This window comes from Rana temporaria, chromosome 9 (genome assembly GCF_905171775.1).
Source record: "Rana temporaria chromosome 9, aRanTem1.1, whole genome shotgun sequence".
Lineage (NCBI taxonomy): Eukaryota > Metazoa > Chordata > Amphibia > Anura > Ranidae > Rana > Rana temporaria.
In genome coordinates, this window is record NC_053497.1 from 62928120 (window position 1) to 62953632 (window position 25513).

General features: G+C 42.6%; 1 protein-coding gene across 1 annotated transcript in view; it reads left to right on the forward strand.

Moving 5' to 3' along the window:
• Positions 1-25513, forward strand: part of LOC120913597 (5-hydroxytryptamine receptor 2A-like) — a 646166-nt gene that overhangs the window by 595934 nt on the left and 24719 nt on the right. The window contains exon 5 of the mRNA XM_040323663.1: positions 14278-14478. Within this exon, the coding sequence (XP_040179597.1) occupies positions 14278-14478 (201 nt within the window). The remainder of the gene's footprint in view (positions 1-14277; positions 14479-25513) is intronic.

Genomic DNA, 25513 nt, shown 5'->3' on the forward strand with positions numbered 1-25513 from the left:
TAACTTTTTTTTCCCCCTAGTAATTGTACAGTAATTATGTTTCTCATTCATTTACCCTTCATTTTTAAATAACATGTATAACACTGCCTAGCTTGGCATAGATCTCTGCTTCAGGATTTTAATAAGAACTAAAGGATTTATTTTTGTGGCTTATTATTTAAAAAGAAAACAGATTGGATGTTTCCCTTTTATCTGAAATTTCTCATCCCCATAATTCTATAAAATGTAACCTCTACAGTATTCAAGAGGTCAGTGTTGCATTACAATATGTCACTGGACCAGCCTCAGTCAAAAGGATTTACTGATTAGTCCATGTACCATAATTTTAAATCTTTTAATCACAGCTTTATGGAAGAGGAATGTTGGAATATAGTCATTTGGTGAATTATAAAATCAGTGCTTAGCCCGCATAATATCTTTTTCCAGGGTAATCTTTTTCATAAAATTCGATTAACACAGTGAAATTATAATTGGACACAAATGTGTCAATTAAATCTTACAAACATGTTTCCATTAAAGGGATAGCTTTGGATGTTTACTTGCTTCAAACTAAAGATGAACTTAAAATAGAAAATCCACTCATTTAGTATATTCATAACATGGACTCCATTGGTTGCTCAGATCAAATTTTGTATCCTCTGTAGATTAAAACCAGATGTATCCTTAATTTAGACAAGATGAACTAAGGGCCTGATCCACAAAACCCGTCCGTAACTTAACTTTTGGCATTTAAGTTACACCGCCGCAAAATCTCTACCTAAGTGCCCGATCCACAAAGCACTTACCTAGAAATTTTGAGCAGTGTAACTTAAATCCGTCTGGCGCAAGGCGTTCCTAATCTAATGGGGCGAGTCCCATTTAAATTAGGCGCGCTCCCGCGCCGGACGTACTGCGCATGCTCCCGACACGATTTTCCAGACGTGCATTGCGCAAAATTACGTTACGCCGAGTTTTGTGAATCGCGCCGGGTAAAAAAAGTTGCGTCGGGAAAAAAAAGAGATGCGGCGGGAAAAAAAAAATTTAAAAAAAAAAAATGACAGCGTCGCGGGAAAGAAGGGTCTACTTTCACATGGTGTACTAACTTTACACTTTGTAAAAGCAGCCCTAATTTTGCGACGGCAAACTAATACTTACGGAGAAAAAACAAAGCTTAAAAGCTTTGTGGATCTCCGTAAGTGCTAATTTGCATACCCAACGCTGGATTTCGACGAGAAATGCCCCCAGCGGCGGCTGCGGTACTGCATCCTAAGATCCGACAGTGTAAGTCCCTTACACATGTCGGATCTTCTGCCTATCTATGAGAAACTGATTCTGTGGATCAGTTCCATAGATAGAAACAGGGATACGACGGCGTATCAGTAGATACGCCGGCGTATCCCTTTTGTGGATCAGGCCCTAATAATTTAGGATTGAACTAAAAATTGAAAATCCACTCTTTTGGTACATCCCTAACATAGACTCCATTGGTTGCTCAGATAAAGGATTTATCCTCTGAAGTGGTTGTAAACGTCAGTCATGAAATCAGAATAAAGCACTATAATGTTTTTCTGTATCCAGAGATCTAAGTGTCTTCTGTCTGGTGCTTCGTTCCTCTCTTATTAGCATGTCTCACTTCTGAGAAGTTTTCCCGACGTGAGATAAATTTGTGACGGGGGAGGGAGCTCAGTGCGGAGCTTGCCTATTTAGAACACAGCTCTGTATCCTTCCTTCACTCTTGTTTGCTTTTCAGAGGGGGGTTTTCCTTTCCTCCAGTCAGCTGTCACACAGTGTAGCTGCATTTCTTCACCTCCTCCGATGTGAGGCTGTTCAATTTGCTAGATATATATGAGGGTTTACAACCACTTTAAGCCCTAATGTTTCCTTATTTTAGACAACATATTTAAGTATTAAAGAGACATGCTGAGGATGCAGATGTAAAGGCCATGGATTGGTAAACATCTTATAGAGAAGAAAGGGGTGTAAAAAACTTTCTGTCTTTCAATAATTTACATGCTACCAGTACCCACTTGTATTTTTTTCTTTAACTCAAATTCAGCCAATGGGTGAATGTGTTGTACACACCACACTAAAGAGGAACAATCTGAGTACAGTCAGGGAGATATTCGATCATTTTGAATTAGGTATTTAAGTAATAAAAATGTAACAATGATAGAAAAGGTCTACCTTTTTATGACCCAGATACCAAATTGCAACAAGGGATAGTCACAATAGCAACAATGCTTTTTTTTATCAGGCAATGCATGTCCCGCCATAAGGCTGGGTTCACATAACTGACACTGGACACTGCATATGATTCAGATGGGAATCGCACCGCATTTCTATTCAGAACACATGTGGTTCTTTGCAGTGCGATTTGAGCCCATTCAATTTACATGGACTCAAAAAAGGTGCACCACACCAAAAAGGTGCAGGCGTCTTTTTTTTTTTGCCGTTCACACCCATGCGATCCGATTCTTGCACTCGCACTGAGTTTTGCAATCTGTTTTGAGGTGTGGAAAAAATTGACCAGGTGAGCATAGGGTGAGGGCTGCTAGTGCCATCTGTCCCATAAATGGTAACCCAGCATAGGGATGTTGATTTGGACTTTTCTAGGTACTGATAACACAACAGGTAAATAATATCAAAAAAAAATATTGCACATAAAAAAATACAAAATTAAAAACATTTGAGCCAAACCCCACAATAGAAAACAGCATTTGTTAATAATGGAAGGCCGTCACGTGTCTGTTGTTGTGGAGAAAGGCGAAAACCTCAACCGGTTTCGCGGTTGACACCGCTTCTTCAGGAGGGTCTGTATTGATACATAATACAATACAAATAACTAACAAGAACATAAATATAATACATCTAAAGCAGGGGTGTCAAACTGGCGGCCCTCCAGCTGTTCCGAAACTACAAGTCCCATCATGCCTCTGCCTGTGAGAGTCATGCTTGTAACTGTTAGCCTGGCAATGCCTCATGGGACTTGTAGTTTTGCAACAGCTGGAGGGCCGCCAGTTTGACACCCCTGATCTAAAGCTATAACATTTTAACATCATGTATACGGTTCGATGTCAATCGTCCCTCCCATCCTTCCCCCCTCCCTCCCTCCCCCCTCCACCACAAAACTGGTTGAGGTTTTCACCTTTCTCCACTACAACAGACACGCGACGGCCTTCCGTTATTAACAAATGCTGTTTTCTATTGTGGGGTTTGGCTCAAATGTTTTTAATTTGGTATTTTTTTTATGTGCAATACATTTTTTTATATTATTTACCTGTTGTGTTATCAGTACCTAGAAAAGTCCAAATCAACATCCCCATGCTGGGTGACCATTCATGGGACAGACGGCACTAGCAGCCCTCACCCTATGCTCACCTGGTCAATTTTTTCACTATTTATCTCGGATTATGGTACTTGTTTATTTTTTTAGGTGTTATTGGTTTAACATTGACACCAGTGGCAGATTGCATGAATGGAGTGTGATTTTAGTGCAGTGCGGGAAACCCTCAAAATTCGCTGCACTTCTTGCACCGCATATATGTGAACCAAGCTTAACACAGGCAGATATCTCACCAACAACAGTAGGGGAAGGAGTCAGTCAACTGTTAATCTCATTTCTGCTCTATTTGAACATGCTTTAATTTTTCCTTTCATGCAGGTAGCTGTCACAAGTAGTGTAGAAAGAAAGACACATTCACTCTCTTTATGTAGCAACCCTACTTTATCTACAAATATTGCATAAAGTAGGTAAGGCTGAAGTAAAGTCTGAATCATGGGGGTCTGGCAGGTTCTGGATCTTCAGTTTCATCATCACTGTCTTCCTTTGGCTTTATCCTGGTCTGCAGCACTAGTATACAGCCATTGTACATCAGGGCTGGACTGAGACAAAAATTTGGCCCTGGACTTCATCCAGACCGGCCCACTTTAATTCAATAAAATGCTGCCCCCCACCCCCCGAAAAATCACGCCCACCAAAAGGTCCCTACATCCATTATTGTATATCATGAGAGGGTGAGTTGAGGGAAAGGGGGTGATAGGGGGTGGATGAGAGAGGGGGGTGAGTGTAGGACTGAGGCGTTTTTCAGGCGCTTTTGGGCTAAAAATAGCACCTGTAAAGCGCCTGAAAAACACCTCCGCTGCAGTCCCAGTGTGAAAGCCTGAGTGCTTTCACACTGGGGTGCTGCCAGGGCGTTAAAAAAAGTCCTCCAAGCAGCATCTTTGGGGCGGTGGAAGAGCGGCGTACAAACCGCTCCTGCCCATTGAAATGAATGGCCACTGCTGCTGAAGCGCATGCAAAGCACTTCAGCAGCAGCGATACACGGGCGCATTTGACCTTGAATTCGGCTGCTAGCGGGGGTTAAAAGCGCCTGCTAGACGCCGAATAGTGCAGCTAAAACGTCAGTAAAGTGCTGCTAAAACTAGCAGTGTTTTACCGTCCATGCCCACCCCAGTGTGAAAGCAGCCTAATGCCGCGTACACACCATCACTTTATGTGATGAAAAAAAATGACGTTTTTAAAAACGTCACTTTAATTGACTGTGTGTGGGTGAAAACTTCGTTTTATGTCTTGTAAAAAACGACCAAAAAAAATTGAAGCATGCTTCAATTTTATGTGTCGTTTTTCAAAAGTGCACTTTTTACTTCACAGAAATTGACCGTGTGTAGCAAAAAACTTCGTTTTCTAAGACGTTTTTTCATCCACGCATGCCCAGAAGCTACTTATGAAGCAAGCTTCAATGGTAAAACGTGGTGGAACGTAACCTCACTTTGCAAGATCATTGTGAGAAAACGATGGTGTGTAGGCAACTTCGTCTTTGAAAATTGAAGTTTCAAAAACGTAATTTTTTACTTCACAGAAAGTGTCGTTTTTTTTCATCACATAAAGTGATGGTGTGTACGCGGCATAAGAGTTAGGGAGTGAATGAGACAGAGGGGGTGTCTGAGAGACAGAGGGGGGCTAAAAGAGGGGGGACTGAGAGACAGGGGGGGCCTGAGAGAGTCTCAGTTTTTTTTTTAAACGGCCCACTGAGCCATCGGCCCACCGGGAAACTCCCTGTAGTCCCTATGGCCAGTCCATCCCTGTTGTACATCCATGAGCACAGGAGTAACATTGTACCAGACTTATTTTCAATATGTATGCCAAAATATATGCCAAAAGTAAAGCAAGGTTGTATACCGCAGAGCAAATGTAGTGTACACTAAATAGAAAAAATTCACTAGGAGCCAGGAAGAAGTGTTTTTCCTGACGCATTCATGGCAGCACACACTGGGTTGTGACTCCGCCCCCACAACCTGACAGGATTGGTTAGCTATAAATTCGAAGAGGAGACACCCGGCATCATTCTCTTTTTTATCCTCACCTGACAAGGACGTGGACGTACAGCTGCCTCCTACCGCTATCGCCCCTGCAGGTTCAGCCTCTCCTGTTTGGAAGTCCCCCTGTGCAGTCTCTAATAGAGCTTTATGGGGGGAGCCCTGCTCTGGTGGTCTCAAGGGCTAAATCCCGGCAATATCCTGGCATATTACAAGCTTTAAACAAGCTTAGATTCGGCAGTGGGTTACTCTGTATGATCAGTATCCTTTACCATAGAGCTGCTGCTCTGCTGTGTTTCTTGCTGTGTTTTTATGCACCCTCGTTTTTGCCTGCTTAACCTTATTTATTTCTGCCCTTAGTGTACCTCCTTATGCTGGGCTTGCAGGTCCTTGTAGTCCCATGCTTCTTCCCCGCCTACCTGCGTCCTCCTGTCCATTCGGCGCTGGGCGCAGCACACTGATGACAGCGCCAGTGTCTTTCGCCCTCTTCCAAGATGGCGGCGGGATGCGCGCGGCGCTACTGCGCATGCGCGATGACGTCATCAGCGCCGCGACGGCGGCGCCGAATTTAAAAGAAAGAAAAAAAATGACATTTTTTGCTTTCCTTCCCTAGGCTGCTGCTCTGCTGTTTTTTCTCTGGATTTCTTTCCCAGGTACTCCAGCTCATATTCCCTTCCAGGCATTTCTATTCCTGCCCTTTTTTAACCTCTCTTTATGCATTTTTCCTCCAGCTTCCATATCTGCTGCTGTCCCTGTCCTCTTCATGGAACCCACTGCCCTAGCAGACCACCACCAACAAACGAGGTATGGAGGCCATCATATGACGGGTAAGTAGCGAAGAAACAAAAGAGAGCCGGCCACTGAACACTGCCTTTTTTTGCAGTCCCAGGCCAAGAGACGCAAGCCCACGACGCAGGGAGAGATCCAGGCATGCATCAAGCCGGAAGTCCCACAGAAGTCGGTCGAGGTCTTCCTCCCGTTACCATCGATCAAGGCACAGCCGATCACGCCACAGCCGCTCCCGTCGCAGTCGGTCCCACCGCAGACGGTCTCCCTCATCGCACCGTGAACATTACCATGCCCGTCCTGCAGCAAACGCCTGCTGGGTATGCGGTGCTACTGCAATGCCAGGAAAACTAGCCTGTCACTCATGCTTCAACGAAGCAACGAAGGAAAGGGAGACGGATACCAGAGTCGCTTCTGATCGCTCAGGAGAGCCTACGCAGGAAGCAGCCTGGACCATGGCCCCCCTGGCCTGCGATGAACCCACTCCGGGCACCTCTTCAGCCTTCAATCCGTATGCTCAGCCGGCAGGATCCTTTCCCGATCAGGAGGAACAGGAGATGATTTCAGGCTTTGATTTTTGCTTGGTCGAGCCCTTTGCACGCTCCGTTAAAGAGGCCATAGGATGGGAAGAGCCTGTGGCGGAACCACCAAAGGTGGGGAAATACTTTCCAGAATTAAGGAGGGACCCCGAACTGTTCCCCTTCATTGAGGAATTGGAAGACCTCATCAAGGACGAGTGGGAAAGACCAGATAAGCGGCCCGGTCTGTCTAATAAGCTCGCTAAGTTATACCCTCTGAGGGAGTCTAAGGTTTCTTCTCTCATCAACGCTCCCATCGTTGATTCATCCTTAATGCGGCTAGCCAGGCATGTCACGCTGCCTATAGAGGACGCGGTCTCGTTCCGAGACGTTCTCGACCGCAAGATTGACTTGGAGCTAAAAAAGGCATACTCTACGGCAGGGGGAGCCTGCAGACCAGCTATTACCACGGCGGCTGTTGCCAGAGCCATTTCCGCATGGGCAGCCAATGCTGAGAAGGCCCTCCTAGAAGGTACTGACCAGGCGGAGGTGGTATCCTCTTTACAGGAGATCAGGCTGGCGGGCGACTTTGTGGCGGGGGCTTCAGTAGACGCCATTCGCTCCTCGGCTAGATCCATGCTAGCCTCAGTGATGGCCCGCAGAGCCTTATGGCTGAAGCCCTGGGTCGCTGACACAACATCAAAATCCAATTGGTGCAAGATACCATACGACGGCACAAACTTGTTCGGCGCTAAGTTGGATTCAGCGATCTCCAAGGTCACGGGAGGAAAGTCGGGGCTTATTCCCTCGGACAGGAGGCCCAAACCGCAGAGGGGCCCTACCTTCAGGCGAAATCTGCCTGACAGATACAGAGATGCCAGAACCTATCGCCCCGGCAGGGAGTTTAGGAGAGATTGGAGAGCTTCTCGCCCTCCCTTTGCAAGGGCTCAGAAGGCCAAAGCCGTTACCGCAAGGGAACAACCAAAATCTTTTTGAAGCTTTGCCTGCCCACCCAGCTCAGGTGGGCGCCAGGCTCAGGGCTTTCGCACAAGTGTGGTCAGAGCACATAAACGACCCATGGACTCTCTCCACGATCGATCAGGGTCACAAGTGGAACTTTATGGGGGCATTACCTCACACCGTCTTCCAACCCACCAAGATTCCATCTTCTCCGGACAAGAGGAAGCTTCTCGTCCGATATGTTTCGGAGCTAGTCCTGAAGGGAGCAGTCGCAGAAGTTCCTTCGCACCAAAGAGGCAGGGGATTTTATTCCCCTCTATTTTTGGTCAGAAAGAAATCAGGGGACCTTCGGCCCGTTCTGGACCTCAAGCGACTCAACAGGAGAATTCAGATAGAAGCTTTCAAGATGGAGAGCCTCCAGTCTATTCTTCTGGCAGTAAATCTCTGGGATTGGATGCTGTCAGTGGATCTTTCCGACGCCTACCTCCATGTGCCAATCCATCCTGCCTTTCAGAAGTTTCTACGCTTTTCCATCAGCCAACATCACTTCCAATTCCGTTGCCTACCGTTCGGCATCTCTTCGGCACCCAGGACGTTCACAAAGGTCCTCCTACCTCTCATAGCCCTCCTCAGGGAGAGGGGGCTCCGGGTACATCACTACCTAGACGACATCCTGCTTTTAGCAGCAAGCCAGGAGACTCTGCTCCTCCAGCGGGAAATCCTGATCTCTACCCTTCAGAATTTCGGCTGGCTGGTCAATTGGCGGAAGAGCAGCCTTCAACCCTCACAGGTGATGACATTCCTTGGGGCAGAATTGGACACCAAACAGAACAGGGTACAGCTGCCCCTGGAGAAGGTGGAACCTCTAGTTCAGAAGGTACGGAATTTACTAAACTCCAAACTCGCGTCAGCCAGAACCTGCCTCAGCGTACTGGGCTCAATGTCTTCAACTATTCCCATGATGCAGTGGTCCCAATGGAACATGAGGACCTTCCAGAACTCCTTTCTAAGACAGTGGGACGGAGTTTCAATGCACCAACATATCAGAATCCCCAGTCAAGTGAAACAAGCTCTTGTATGGTGGACATATCCTCCCAACCTCAGGAGATCCAGACCTATAGTTCCTCCGAGTCCGGAGATCGTGACCTCGGATGCCAGCGAGAAGGGCTGGGGAGCTCACTACCGGGACCAGACTGCCCAGGGACCGTGGCACTTCCCTGCCCGGGGCACAGTTTCGAACATTTAGGAGCTCCGAGCTGCGTTCCAGGAACTCTTAGCCTTCGCGCCTCTGCTACAGGGGAAGACTGTTTTAATCCGGATGGACAACAAGGTGGCGGTAGCCTATGTCCAGAGACAGGGCGGTACACGAAGCCACACTCTATTAGAGGAGGTTCACCCCATAATGGAATGGGCACAGGCTCAACTATTAGACCTGAGAGCAGTTTACGTTCCAGCGGCACAGAACACGCTAGCCGACTTCCTGAGCAGGGAACTTCGTTCAAACAACGAGTGGTCTCTGAACCTCCGGGAGTTCTCCATTCTCACTGAGGCATGGGGGGCTCCAGAGATCGACCTGGCAGCAACACCAGCAAATGCCAAATGCGTGAGGTTTCTTTCCAGAGTTCCCTTTCTGAAAGCAGAGGGGACAGATTGCCTTCTTCATCCATGGAACTTCAACCTGGGGTACATCTTTCCCCCAACTCCCTTGATAGCAAGGTTCCTATCCCGGCTCCGAAGATCATCGGCCACGGTGATCGCAATAATACCATTCTGGCCAAGGAGACCGTGGTTCACGACTCTCCTGCAACTCAATACCCGACCTCCAATCCACCTACCGGTCTCAGCAGACCTCCTTCACCAGGGTCAGCTCCTCCATCCGGCTCCGGACAGACTCCACTTAACAGCATGGAGGTTGAGAGGGCTAGGCTTAGAGAACAAGGATGTTCCCAGGCAGTTATAGCAACCTTAATGCAGGCCAGGAAGATCACCACAAACACGGTCTACACCAGAGTTTGGGAAAGATTCGCCCACTTGGCACAACTCAAAGGTTGGAATCACGCCTCTCCGGATCCTTACCAAATCCTAGAATTCCTACAGACAGGCATTGACAAAGGCCTGAGCTCAAGCACCCTGAAAGTACAGATCTCCGCTCTGTCTGCCAAGACGGGCACTAGATGGGCTCTACACCCGTTGATAATTCAGTTCATGAAGGCATGTATTAAGATTAGGCCGCCCAGAAAACCATCCTTTCCGGCCTGGGATCTTTCGGTAGTTCTGGAGGCGCTGTCCAATCCTCCCTTCTTCCCACTCAACTCTATCTCCTTATGGGACCTGACCCTGAAATTGACCTTCCTCATTGCCATTGCTTCGGCTAGGAGAGTGTCGGAGTTGCAAGCTCTCATGTCGAAAGAGCCATACTTAGTTTTCCTGCCCGACAGGGTGATACTAAGGCCTTCGGATCGCTTCCTCCCCAAGGTTACTTCGGCCTTCCATTACGGCCAGGACATCGTCTTGCCATGTCTTTCTAACGAAGAGGGTGAACCGCATGCCTTGGACATTAAGTCTGCAATTTCTAACTACCTGTCGGCCACTATCCACCTTCGGTCAACAGACGCCCTCCTGATTATACCTCACGGAGCCAGACGAGGTCAGGCTGCCTCCTCTCGGACCATCGCCTCTTGGCTAGTTAAAGCGATCGGGAAAGCATATTCCACTCAACAGCTGGAGATCCCAGAAGGCATCAAAGCGCATTCAACCAGGGCAGTGGCTACCTCTTGGGCAGCTTATTGTGGAGTCTCTTCAGAGACCATCTGCAGAGCAGCAACCTGGTCCTCCAGGCATACCTTCATCACCCACTATAGGGTGGACGCCGCTCTGTTGGCAACTTCCGAATTTGGCAGATCTATCTTCAGGGCCAATTCTTCGGCTCTATAAGAAAATAAAAAACTTTTTGCATTGAACCCGCCCGACTAGCGAGTTATTTCCCAGTGTGTGCTGCCATGAATGCGTCAGGAAAACGGAAAATTGTATACTCACCTTTCCGTAATTTTCCTTTCCTGACGCATCTTCATGGCAGCACACAGCTGCCCACCCTGTTGTTCAATGATGATGATATTTACGGAGAATGATGCCGGGTGTCTCCTCTTCGAATTTATAGCTAACCAATCCTGTCAGGTTGTGGGGGCGGAGTCACAACCCAGTGTGTGCTGCCATGAAGATGCGTCAGGAAAGGAAAATTACGGAAAGGTGAGTATACAATTTTCCGTTTTTTGGCAAAATAAAACATGCAGGTTTTTCTCATTTATTCGGTTTTAGTAAATTTGATTTTAGGACTTTAATAGTCACCTATGACACAGTTTTCATCTATTACTTATATTTTTTATTTCTATTTGTGTATTTCCATAACTGGTTCACAATTGTCAATTTACATTTAATTGTGTTCACACGTTAATTTTGTGTTAATATCCACATATAGGCCCAGATTCTCAAAGGAGATACGACGGCGTATCTCCAGATACGCCGTCGTATCTCTAAGTCTAAGCCGTCATATCTATGCGCCTGATTCTTAGAATCAGTTACGCATAGATTTGTATTAGATCCGACCGGCGTAAGTCTCTTACGCCGTCGAATCTTAACTGCATATTTACGCTGGCCGCTAGGGGCGTGTACGCTGATTTACGCCTAGAAATATGTAAATCAGCTAGATACGCGAATTCACAAATGTACGCCCGGCCGACGCAGTACAAATACGCCGTTTACGTTAGGCTTTTCCCGGCGTAAAGTTACCCCTGCTATATGAGGCGTACATGCGGCATACCAATGTTAAGTATGGACGTCGTTCCCGCGTCGAATTTTGAAAATTTTACGTCGTTTGCGTAAGTCGTTCACGAATAGGGCTGGGCGTCACGTCACGTCGTTGGCTACTTGTGGGTTAATTTGGAGCATGTGCACTGGGATACCTTCAGGGACGGCGCATTCGCCATTTGTAAAAAGCGTCATTAAGCCTAGGTTCACACTGCTGCGAATTCAAAATCGCGGTAAAATGCGCGATTTTACCGCGATTTCGCGGCTGCGATTTTGCCGCGATTTCGGACGCAATTTAATGTAAATCGCGGCCCGAAATCGCAAAAAGTAGTACAGGAACTACTTTTTGAAATCGCAGATGCGGCGTCGCACTGATTAGGACAGTGCCATTGCCGACAATTGCCGCCGATTTGAGATGCGATTTGACATGTCAAATCGCATCTCAAATCGTTCCAAATCGTACCCAGTGTGAACCAGGGCTTAAGTGTGGTCACATAAAATTAACATAACACACGCCCACATCTACCACATTTGAATTAGGCGGGCTTACGTCGGCCTATTTACGCTACACCGCCGCAACTTTCGTTTGAGAATACGGCACTTGCCTGTAAAAGTTGCGGAGGTGTAACTTAAATAGGATACATTACGCCCGCACAAATATACGCCGCTGTACTTGAATCTGGGCCATAGTCACAATTTTTGTGAGCATATATATGAGCACTGCATTTTTTCACATAATGCAGGTTTTTCTGCCAAAAAAACTCCAATGTCGCGTACACATGATCGGAAAATTCAGACAACAAATGTTCAATGTGAGCTTTTTGTCGGAAATTCCAACCGTGTGTAGGCTCCATCTGACATTTGCTGTCGGAATTTCTGACAAGAAAAATTTGTGAGTTGGTTCTCAATTTTTCCAACAGCAAAAGTTCTTGTCGGAAATTCCGATCGTCTGTATACAATTCCAACGCACAAAAATACTACACATGCTCGGAATCAATAAACATTTTTCTCGGCTCGTCGTAGTGTTGTACGTCACCGCGTTCTTGATGTTCAGAATTTCCAACAACATTTGTGTGACCTTGTGTATGCAACACAAGTTTGAGCCATTGTTGTTGGAATTTCCGATCGTGTGTACCCGGCATTACTCCTAGAAATTGTTTTGTTGTGAAACCTTAGTTCTGATTTAAACCACTTATTTGTTAACTTATTTATTAACTTTTTTTTAAGTGTTAGCTTCTAAAACCTTTGGAAAACTTTGCTGTCAAAAAAACGTTGCAGCGTGAAAAAAGAAAATTTACACCACTAATAATCTAAAGTAATAATCCTATGAATAATGCAGTCATTTTTCTCCCCAAAATCTAAAGTAATAGATTTTTACAGTAAATAATAAGGAGCTTTAGCTCATTTGCATACTGCATTTGTAATAAAAAAAAACTGACACCATAGTAGAAAAATATGATGTTTTTTTCTTTATTTGCATCACATTTATAATATTGAGATGTGCTTTAACACGTTGTGGTGAAATTCTTTTTAAAAAGGTACCCCAACACACTAGGGCTAGGCAGCTCAGATGCACATGCATTGCAGCCAACCACAATTTACATTATTGTACAACCACATACTAAATCATTGTGGTGAGCTGTATTGGAAAAAAGCAGCATGCATTTTTTGTCTGTTATGTGTATGCACAGCCCATGCAAAATGCAGTGTATGTTAACATGCCATACACCATGTAACACCGCAACACTCAAGAATGAAAAAGTGTGAATGGGCTCTGAGGTCATGTGTTAACATGTGATATGTGAATGCAAATCACTCACTTTAAATGGGCCCCTATCACATAAGAAGAGACAAAAAGTACATACAGCATCTTCTCCAAAACAGCACCCACAATACACGGTAGTGCCTTTCCATGTGTTGAGGTGTGCTGCAAAATATACTTGTCAGGCCGTGTACACACCAGCAAACATGTACGATGAAACCGGTCCGCCGGACCGTTTTCACCGTACATGTCTGCCCGGGGCTTTCTGTACGATGGCTGTACTAACCATCGTACAGAAATCCGGGCGTAAACAATACGCGGGGCGTGTCCGCGGTGTCGCCGCGTTGATGATGCGGCGAAGTGGGCGGGCCTGCCAGTTAAATGCTTCCACGCATGCGTCGAAGTCATTCGACGCATGCGAGGGATGGCGGGCGCTCGGACATGTACGGTAGGTCTGTACAGACGACCGAACATGTCCGAGCGGGCAGGATTCCAGCGGACTGTTTTAAAACAAGTCCAGGAATATTTGTCCGCTGGGAAAAGGCCCGGCGGGCAAATGTTTGCTGGAATACTGCACGCTCGGGCCTACACACGACCGAACATGTCTGCTGAAACTGGCCCGCAGACCAGTTTCAGCAGACATGTTTGGTCGTCTGTACGGGGCCTCAGAGTTGCATTGCCTTAGTATATTGGAGTGCCATTAAAAAGGAATGACAGGTCAACAAGCTAGCCACACCTTACTGCTACACACCAAAAATGCAAAAGCACCTTCAAAGTTATAGAAAGTTGAAAAAAATGCAACTTTATAATATTAGACATTTTTAATACCCTCCTTCATTTGCTTTTAAAAAATAGGAAGATTTACTGACATTTTTAAATGAGCAAAAATCCTGATGCCTTTAAATCTAAAAATATACACACTTCCGTCTTTTAATCATACATACTAAAACTACAATATATGTTTTTTTTACAAATGTTTTATTTACCCCTTGGAAATGAAGGGGCTAAGGGGTGGTTTTATATTATCAGCATGTATTTCTAAAGGCACATATAAAAGTTGTTAAACATAGTCATATAAAATATGTGTGATTAAATCTTTTTTTTTTTTTTGCAAAGACTTTAATTGCATTTTCCTGTTCATTTTCACTGCAGATTATGCCTGGCCCTTGCCACAGAAGTTGTGTCCTGTGTGGATCTCATTGGATGTTTTATTTTCTACTGCATCTATCATGCATCTTTGTGCTATTTCTCTTGATCGGTATGTAGCAATACGTAACCCCATAGAGCACAGCCGATTCAATTCTCGCACTAAAGCTATGATGAAGATTGGCGCTGTATGGACTATATCAGTGGGTAAGCAGTAAAGTTGTTGTTTAGCTCTGATCCCTAAGGATTTTTTAATACTCAAGTTTGAAGCTATCACGGGTGACCACTACAGGAAAACACTTTATGTGGTTTAAATATAAAGTAATAGTATACAGCACCTTATTGATTTATTTAAATTTGCATGCATTTTTTTTTCCTTTACTTTATATATACAGGCAGACCAAAGTGTCCCAACAAAAGTGACATGGATGCCGGCATTACTTGAAGTTCCCTTGGGGGTTCTGCCTCTGACTGTAATACTCACCTCTTCTCCAGTGCTGTCCCTCTGCAGTACATCTTCTTCACCATAAAATGTCATTAGTCTTTTGTGTAGAATTACAAAATATTACATTCTTAGATTTTACATTTTATATTTGACCTTTACAGTGGGTACACATAGCAATAGAACCTAAATGTCTAACCTTTGCCCACTCCTCACAAATAACCAGTTAGCCTGAGGTTCTACTTTAATTGTTATAGCAATATGTAAAATGTAACATTGGCTTTTACATTTGTTGCAGCCTGACAGCATGCTATCAGGCCTAATAGAGGGTTACACTCATTTTTTAAAGCAGGGCCACCGACTGAGTAAATTTGGTCAGATTTTTCAGCAACTGCACAAATTGTCCTTCATGTATGGCCAGCTTTATTCTTTTGTCTGAAGTTAGAAATATGTTTTTTTTTTAACCACTTCCCTACCGGCGCATTGTAAAATGATGGCGGCAGGAACCCTCTCTCGATCCAGGTGGACGTCATATGACGTCCTGTGTTCCCGGCGATCTATGGAGCGCGCGCGCACCCGCGGCAATGCTCGTGACCCGGTGCGGGTGCCCGGCGGCCGCGATTGCCGCCGGGCACCCGCGATTGCCGGTAATCACGGCAGGAGTGTGGATCTGTTTGTGTAAACACACAGATCCACCTCCTGTCAGCGGTGAGGAGACCAATGTGTGTTCCCAGTACAGAGGAACACACATCGGTCTCCTCCCCTTGTGAGTCCCCTCCCCCCTACAGTTAGAACACGCCTTAGGGAACATATTAACCCCTTCAGCGCCCCCTAGTGGTTAACCCCTTCCCTGCCAGTCACATTTACACAGTAATCAATGCATATTTATAGCATTAATCGCTGTATAAATGTGAATGGTCCCAAAAACGTGTCAAAAGTGTCTGATGTGTTCGCCGCAATGTCACGGTCACAGTAAAAAATCGCAAATCGTCGCCAATACTAGCAAAAAAAATTAATAAAATAAAAATGCCATAAATCTATCACCTATTTTGTAGACGCTATAACTTTTGCACAAACCAATCAATATATGATTATTTCGATTTTTTTACCAAAAATATGTAGAAGAATACGTATCGGCCTAAACTGAGGGAAAAAAAAAAGTTTTTTTTTTTTTAAACAGTGATATTTATTAAATAAAAAAGTAAAACTCTTCTTTTGTTTATAGCGCAAAAAATAAAAACCGCAGAGATGATCAAATACCACCAGATGAAAGCTCTATTTGTGGGGGGGAAAACATAAAGATTTTGTTTGGGTACAGTGTTGCATTACCACGCAATTGTCATTCAAAGTGCAACAGCGCTGAAAACTAAAAATTGGTCTGGGCAGGAAGTGGGTGATAATGCCCTGTATGGAAGGGGTTAAATAGTAATAATGAAAAAGTGTAGGGCTTATTTTTGTGAAAAAGGCAGTTAACAACACATGTCAGATGTTGTAAACATACATATATATGAAGTCTTAATTTCAGTGACACTGAGTGACTGAGTGTGATCCGTGAAAAAAATATAAATCAGAACGAATCAGTCCTCTATTGTGACCACACACAAATAACAGTCCAAAAGTGTAGAAAAAACTACAAGGTTAAAATGAAGAGTCTCACATGGATGAGACCCTCTCTGTTAAAGGATAGAGACACCACCACCGATGTAAGGGAGAGGCTTACCAGATGGTGTTGACTTGTTGAGGTTTATACCACCCAAGTCAAAACAGGCTTATATAATCAGATGTATCCAGCTGGTCCTGAATCCACATATCAGTCGGCACGCAAATTCCAGTAAACACCAGGAAGTGTAAATACATGTAGTCTTGTTGGAGCCAAAGATACAGTAACCACATAACATGCGTAATGGGAAAAAAACTCACATAGTGTGATACCGTAAAAGGTAGTATTTTGTAAAAAGATTAAAAAATTAACACTCACATTTGGAAGAACATCATAGGCATCAAAGTGCAAGAGCGATGTGTGTGTCAGTCATCATCTGGAGTGTTTTGACTTGGGTCGTATAAACCTCACCAAGTCAACACCATCTGGTAAGCCTCCCCCTTACATCAGTGGTGGTGGCTCTATCCTTTCACATAGAGGGTCACATCCATGTGGGACTCTTAATTTTAACTTTGCAGTTTTTTGTTATTTGTGTGTGGTCACTATATAAGACTGATTCATTCTGATTTATATTTTTTTCACGGATCACACTCAGTCACTTGGTGGCACTGAAATTAAGACTTCATATATATATATATATGTACGTTTACAACATTTGATATGTGTTGTTAACTGCCTTTTCACAAAAATAAGCACTACACTTTTTCATATTCACCAGTTTTTGCTTTGTCTTAGCTGTGTTGACAGCTAATTTTTGTGTTCACTTATTGCACAGTGCAGTATATCCAATATATAATTTTTCGCACAGTTTTCTTTTTTAAGTAGACTATATGATAGAAAACAATTAATTTTTTAAGAAAAAAAAAATCTTTCATTACATTTTTCCTATTTGGGAGCACCTAAAGAGACCCTAAAACCAACTTAAAAAAAAAATATTTAAAAGCTCTGAAAAATCTGGTATTTTAAATGTTTTCTTGCATTATATTTCCTTTTTTACAATTGTATTTAAATGTAACCACTTCTCACCCAGCCTTATGTAAACCTTATGGGTGGGTGCTTTACTATTCATATGGTGTCCTCCAAGTCACGCACCTCAGACTGGGTGATCAGTACTGAGCCAATGTGATTGGCCCAGGTACTATGTGATCAATGTTACCAATCACAGTGATCACATGGTCACCAAGTAAATAACTATCATGAATGGCAGCCATTCATTATTTACTTTTTTTTTTTAATCAGAATAAGGTTTATTAACAATTTTTAACAATACAATAAACAATGCACATTCCGAAGTATTACAGTTATACAATACCTTCACAAAATACAAAGTAGAATAATGTTCTTGTACATAGACAAAGCAGGTTTATAAAACAGGTTGAACCCGAGATGTCATTAGTCGTTTTATATCTCACAGTGTATGCATCCCTAGAAATGGTTTAGGAAGACATTTTCATCATATCTCTTCCCTAGTACTTTAAATTAAACTCACTCCAAGGGTGAGGACACACTAAGTGGTTGAGTTCCCATGTTAAGTCAATAGCCTATCAAGAATGAAATCTAATGGAGCCAAGCCAGGGGTAGCTAGACAGCATATTATTTACTATTGTGATGTTGTAATTGGTCACAGTGATTACATGGTGTACATGTCCAATTACAGTAGCCATGTACCATGTACCAGTTGTGACTAATAACAGCATAACAATAGTAAACAAGAGTCATGAATGAAAGCCAGTCACAACAGTTAAAATGTTTGCTGTTACAGTGATCATCACTGTAACTAGCAATCACACTGTACACAAAATCCTGATTATCTTTCTAGAGTAGCACTATAGTGACATTGCACTACTCTATTGACAATATACAGTATCAAAAAAAATGTAAAAAAAAAGTTGTTTTTTTCTTTTTTTTTGTTACATACTGTTAGTCAGTGTTCTTAATCACTCATAGCTACACCAGTCACATTGTCCCTGATCACCACCACAACAGTTAAGGCCCCTTTCACATGGCCAGGTTGGTGCAGCTACTGGATTCCAGTGGCGAAAATCTGTGGATTCTTGCTGCTGGAATGACCAAGTTATGCAATGAGCCATATCCAGGGTAGAAAATATGTTCCAAACCGCAGCTAACTGCTCTGTTTGTGGCTACATATGAACAGCCCATTTAAACTAGTAGCAGACTTTTTGTGTATTTTTGGCATCCATTTATCATGTTTTCCCTTCTTCCTTCTGTATCCCTTATTGTTTCATTTGAAAATCACTGAATAAAAAAATATATTCAACCTAAACTAATGGCAGCCTGACAGCGACCGCTGCTGATTGCATAGCCCAGTCATTCCTGCAGCACCAAACCAGCCATGTAAAAGGGGCCCTACAGTGTGCCTGATGACCATTACATAAGTTACATTTTCCCTGATGACCACCACACCAGTTACAGTGTCCCTGATGATAGCCATAGCATAGAAGGAGCTGTAGGCTCCGAGCACGTAGCCTGTGAATTTGCCAGCCTCAGCCCCATTTCTTCTTTCCTCTGGTGATGTAATTTTCTCTGCGGTCCACACTGGATAACGTGGACTTCCTGACACTACAGGGCGGTCGTCTTTCATCCATCTACCTCTCTTGAGCCGTTAGATGAAACCCCCGATGAAACCTGTAGGACATCATTCCTTAGAGATACCAGTTCAATAGTGAGTTGGACCACCCTTTGCAGCTATACTAGCTTTAGCTCTTCTAAAAAGGCTGTCCACAAAGTTTAGGAATGTATCTATGGGAATGTTTGACCATTCTTCCATAAGTGCATTTGTGAGGTCAGGGACTGATGTGGACAAGAAGGCCTGGCTTCCAGTCTCTGCTCTAGTCCATCTCAAATATGTTCTATCAGGTTATAGTCAGGGCTCTGTGCAAGCCAGTCAAGTTCCTCCACCCCAAACTCACTCATCCATGTCGTTATGTCTTTATGGACCTTGCTGAAATGAGACAGTCAGTACATCAGGATTGATCAATTTTCAAATATTTATATACAGTACAGACCAAAAGTTTGGAAACACCTTCTCATTCAAAGAGTTTTCTTTATTTTCATGACTATGAAAATTGTAGATTCACACTGAAGGCATCAAAACTATGAATTAACACATGTGGAATTATACATAACAAAAAAGTGTGAAACAACTGAAAATATATTTCATATTCTAGGTTCTTCAAAGTAGCCACCTTTTGCTTTGATTACTGCTTGGCACAATCTTGGCATTCTCTTGAAGAGCTTCAAGAGGTAGTCACCTGGCGCAGCACCCCATCACTCTCCTTCTTGGTCAAATAGCCCTTACACAGCCTGGAGGTGTGTTTGGGGTCATTGTCCTGTTGAAAAATAAATGATGGTCCAACTAAACGCAAACCGGATGGAATAGCATGCCGCTGCAAGATGCTGTGGTAGCCATGCTGGTTCAGTATGCCTTCAATTTTGAATAAATCCCTAACAGTGTCACCAGCAAAGCACCCCCACACCATCACACCTCCTCCTCCATGCTTCACGGTGGGAACCAGGCATGTAGAGTCCATCCATTCACCTTTTCTGCGTCGCACAAAGACACAGGGGTTGGAATTAAAGATCTCAAGTTTGGACTCATCAGACCAAAGCACAGATTTCCACTGATCTAATTTCCATTCCTTGTGTTCTTTAGCCCAAACAAGTCTCTTCTGCTTGTTGCCTTTCTTTAGCAGTGGTTTCCTAGCAGATATTCTACCATGAAGGCCTGATTCACACAGTCTCCTCTTACCAGTTCTAGAGATGTGTCTGCTGCAAAAGGTGGCTACTTTAAAGAACCTAGAATATGAAATATATTTTCAGTTGTTTCACACTTTTTTGTTATGTATAATTCCACATGTGTTAATTCATAGTTTTGATGCCTTCAGTGTGAATCTACAATTTTCATAGTCATGAAAATAAAGAAAACTCTTTGAATGAGAAGGTGTGTCCAAACTTTTGGTCTGTACTGTATATACCACAGTTTGTACACTGTATAACTTTCACACAGAATAAATAATATACCCTGATTTGGGTTACTTTTATTAAAGAAATTTAGCAGAATACATTTTTGCCTAAATTTATGAAAAATTATTTTTTATTTTCAAAATCTGATAACAGAAACTAAGAAAAACATTTATTTTTGAAAAATATTTTCAGTATATTTTTGCTTATATACCTAGAAGTAAAATATCCTGTGGTGATTAAATACTGTACTACTAATGGAAAGCACTGTCTAAAAAAAAATGTAATTTTCAGACAGTGTTGCATGACTGAGTATTTGTCATTTAACTACTTCAGCCCCGGACCATTTCGCTGGCCAAAGGCCAGAGCATTTTTTGCGATTCGGCACTGCGTCGCTTTAACTGACAATTGCGCGGTCGTGCGATGTGACTCCCAAACAAAATTGACGTCATTTTTTCCCACAAATACAGCTTTCTTTTGGTGGTATTTGATCACCTCTGTGGTTTTTATTTTTTGCGCTATAAACAAAAATAGAGTGTAAATTTTGAAAAAAATTCAATATTTTTTACTTTTTGCTATAATAAATATCCCCCAAAATATATTAAAAAAACAATTGTTTTGCTCAGTTTAGGCCAATGCGTATTCTTCTACATGTTTTTGGTAAAAAAAATTGCAATAAGCGTTTATTGATTGGTTTGCACTAAAGTTATAGCATCTACAAAATAGGGGATAGTTTTATGGCATTTTTATTAATATTTTTTTTTTTTTACTAGTAATGGCGGTGATCAGCGATTTTTATCATGACTGCGACATTATGGCAAACACATCGGACACTTTTGACACATTTTTGGGGCCAGTCATTTTTACAGCGATCAGTGTTATAAATATGCACTGATTACTGTGAAAATTACACTGGCAGTGAATGGGTTAACCACTAGGTGGCGCTGAAGGGGTTAAGTGTGCCCTAGGGAGTGATTCTTACTGTTAGGGGCGTGGCTACATGTGACACATCACTGATTGCTGTTCCCAATCACAGGGAACAGACAATCTGTGACAGTGTCACTAGGCAGAACGGGGAGATGCATGTTTACACTTGCCTCTCCCCGTTCTGCAGCTCTGTGACCTGATTACGGGACATCGGCGGACCTTGACTTCGCGGGTCCCGCGGGCACGGTCACAGAACTCGCGGCAGGGGCGTGCCATTCTGCCGACGTATATCTACAGGAATCTCAAAAATATTCCGATTGCACACCTTCCGGCAAAATGGCCAAGTAGTAAAAGGGTGCTGAAACGATCACCGGCTGGGAACCGGAAAGCAAATCATATATATATCTAGCTCTTTTTGACATAATAGATATGCATTAAATCTTTGGACGTTATGATTCCTGGTGTGCTGGCGAGTATATATATGTATATCTACAGGAGACGTTCGGGAACCGGTTAAAGTGTTACAGTGCTAAAAACTTTAAAATAACCTTGAAAGGAAAGGAAGTGTCCGGTATTGAGGTGGCTAAATACAGCAGCTATTCTCTCCCTTTTCCTGTCATTTTTTTTCTACTTTGCTATTTATTTATTTTTTATGTAGCAATAAAAAAGTGGCACATTGAGAAGTAATTTAATTTTCAAGTATACCAGATGCTTAATTTTGTCAGTATATACAGAACAAATAATGCATTGAAGTAAAAAAAGTGCACATTTTTGTTTATGGACTGCATGAAAATAAAATATTTTTTGCAAGACAATATCGCCAACAGAATTCAAAAGAATTCCTTGTTTGTCCTAAAAAAATCCATATATATATTATTTTGTTTTCCTAAGTAATGATAAGGTTTTTGTAGAATCAACAGAGCCATAGCAGAAATAACTGAAGATAAAAAAGTTGCTCTGGTCTATAGTGGGTTTACAGGCGTGAAATCTGAAGTGATTACTATTGTGCCATTTTCTGAAGTCTATGGAGCTTTAGTCTCCGTTTCACATATTCAGCTATTTTAGCTTTTAGCTTTGCTGAAAGGAGCTTGCTGTTCACAAAACTCAAAAAAAGTATCAGTGACTCATGCCTTACTAAATAGCTAAGTTCTAGGCTTCAACTAGATAAAATGTTTGTCTTTAAGAACTCTGTGTATATAAACTTCTGGAAGTTTATCGATACTGTAAGGCAGTGTTTCTCAACTCCAGTCCTCAACAGGTCATGTTTTCAGGATTTCCTTCAGATGAAACGGCTGTGGTAATTGCTATGGCAGTGAAACTGGTCAAATCACCTGTGCAAAATAATGGAAAGCCTGAAAACATGACCTGTTGGGGCGCCTTGAGGACTGGAGTTGAGAAAGTCTGCTGGAATGCCGTGTACACACGATCAGTCAATCCGATGAGAACGGACCGTTTTCATCAATTAACCGATGAAGCTGACTGATGGTCCGTCGCGCCCACACACCATCAGTTAAAAAAACGATTGTGTCAGAATGCGGTGATGTAAAACACAATGACGTGCTGAAAAAAATGAAGTTCAATGCTTCCAAGCATGTGTCAACTTGATTCTGAGCATGCGTGGATTTTTAACCGATGGTTGTGCCTACTAATGATCGTTTTTTTCCCATCGGTTAGGAATCCATCGGTTAAATTTAAAACAAATTGGCTTTTTTTTAACCGATGGTGCCCACACACGATCGGTTTGGACCGATGAAAACGGTCCATCAGACCATTCTCATCGGTTTAACTGATCGTGTGTACGCGGCATAAGGGTACCAGCACATTTTTTCATGACAATATGATCAGGACAAGGTTCAGTCTCGCTGCTACCATGGGTTTAGGGTGAATCCAGTGGGTTTGAGATTTGGGATTCCATGAAAATGTTGTATTTGCATTGCATGGCCTTTTGTATTTGCACTGCATTCCCTTTGAACTATGGCCAGCAAGCTTACTTTCTATAAAATGGAAGAAGGCGGTATCGAGCAACCATAGTATCAATGTAGTGGAAGCTGCTGTATGGAAAGGACAAGGTAAGCTGACAAAATGCATAGGGAGACATTAGGATCAATTAGGAAACTGTTCTCTAATTTTGATTCTTTGGGCAATCAACACCTTTTTTATTTTATTTTTATTTTTTTGTTTCATTTTATTTTGTGGCCGATTTGAGGTCCATGTATGTTTGTTGAATGGCTTCCCTTTTATAAGTTATTTGGGCGGTATATTGATTTTTATTTTAAGTTGCTATGGCTTCTATTAAACTTAGGTTACACTGTTTGGTTACATAGTTTTTTGTTTCAGAAATGGCATTTTATTTTTTATTTTTTTTTCCTTTTATGATAATAAAGCCTTTTTAATCTTCAAGAGGCTTCAAACAGAGCATTCAAACTATAATGCACTGCATTGCAAATGTTCTAAACAAAAGGCCAGTTTACTGTCCTAAAAAGGTGACAGGAGAGGGATCTCCAGTATAAAGCCTGTGATTGACAGTCTCAGCTCTGTTCCTGTGTGTGTGTGTGTGTGTGAGGGGGCGTGTCTCTCTTGCCTCCAATCCGCTCTCAGAGCCATTGTACAGGGTGTAATTGTAGCTCCCCGCCTCATGCTTTTTGAGTCTGTGAAAAATCCTGGTCATCTCTGAGTTTTACAAGGATCTAAAGGACAAGTGTCTGCAAATGAATAGATACTACTTATGTAGGAGGATTTGTTTAATCTCTGTGTATCATCTGAGGCCAGTCACTTCACTAGGTATAGATAAGGGTTTACAACCACTTTAAGGCACTCATCTGGTTGCAAGCCAGTCATTGTTGTCCACTTTATGCATAGATAATGACCATGGTTCCTGAATGATTCCATTGAGGGAGTATTCCACTAATATGCAAATCTAAATGAATGGCCTTGTTGTGTGCTTAGCATTCTATAATAGTTAATTCAATCAAGAATGTATCTTTTCTAATATAAAATTCTAACCATATCTAAAATGGTTCTTACATTTGCATTTTAAAGTAAAAATGTTATTGATGTGCTATAACGTCATACTTGAAATTTAATTAGGGATATTATGGATATTCAATTATTCATTCTTTATCCTACCAATTTCTGTTAATAAGATCATGTGCCCCGAGCACTTTCTTTTTATACATTTTTGTATAGCAATCTCCTTGGGACTGATGGGAAGATTAAAATGAGTTACATTTAACTTCCAAAAATATAACTCATGCAACAATTGTTCAGTAGCACTGACTGCTCCATTCAAAAGCTGCTGAAAATATTCTGTGTTTATCATTCATATGAAAAGGAAATCCTCATTTATGTTTTACCTTGCTGTGTAATAACCTACAGTGGCCTTTAGAATCAAACCCAAACATGTAGCACCACCTGCTTATGAAACCTGTATCACTGTTCCTACAGTCAGATATAAAGATGTTCTTTAAAACTGATCTCCAGCTTTTAGAGGTAAAAATAGTTTGTTTGAACTAAGCTGGTCCAAATGAGCTATTACCTTCAATAGCACATATGCCCACCGTGAGAACTCTACATAGCCTCAGCTACATGCAGTATACAGCTCTGTGCTTCTGCAGCAGGCCTGGAACTTCCTGCTCCAAGAACAAAATCACTTGGACTGAGCAATGTGCAGCCATTCACAGGGAGCTTTGTTTGTTTTCGAATGAGTGCAAAGCTTTTTCTGATTGGCTGAGGCATAGATTGTAACATAATACGCTCTCCTCTCTGCTTCATTCACAGAATACAAAACCTTCTGTGAAAAGCTAAGCAGCGCTTAGCTTGGCACAATTTTGCTCCAGGAGCAGGACAGGAAGTTCCTGGCCTGCTGCAGGAACCCAACACTGTATACCCAGCACTGTATAATATATGTAGATGAGGCTCCATACAGTTTATACAGCACTTAAAGTGCCTGCGTGTGTTAATGAAGGTAATAGTTCATCTGGATCAGCTTGATCCAAACTAACTATTTAAACTTCGCTAAAAGCTGAGATTACCTTTAAGGCAACAATAACCTCAAAAGTTTTTATATCACTTGTTCAAAAATATCAAGTACCATCACTCTGTTTCTTTTTTTGTTTGTTTAAAAAGGCTCTTTCTGTTGTTTTTCAGGCTTCCTTTTTGCCCTGTGTAGGCTCCCTATGATCCACTGATGCATCATCTCACAGCTATTTTTATAGAGAGAGTAGTGCCATTAT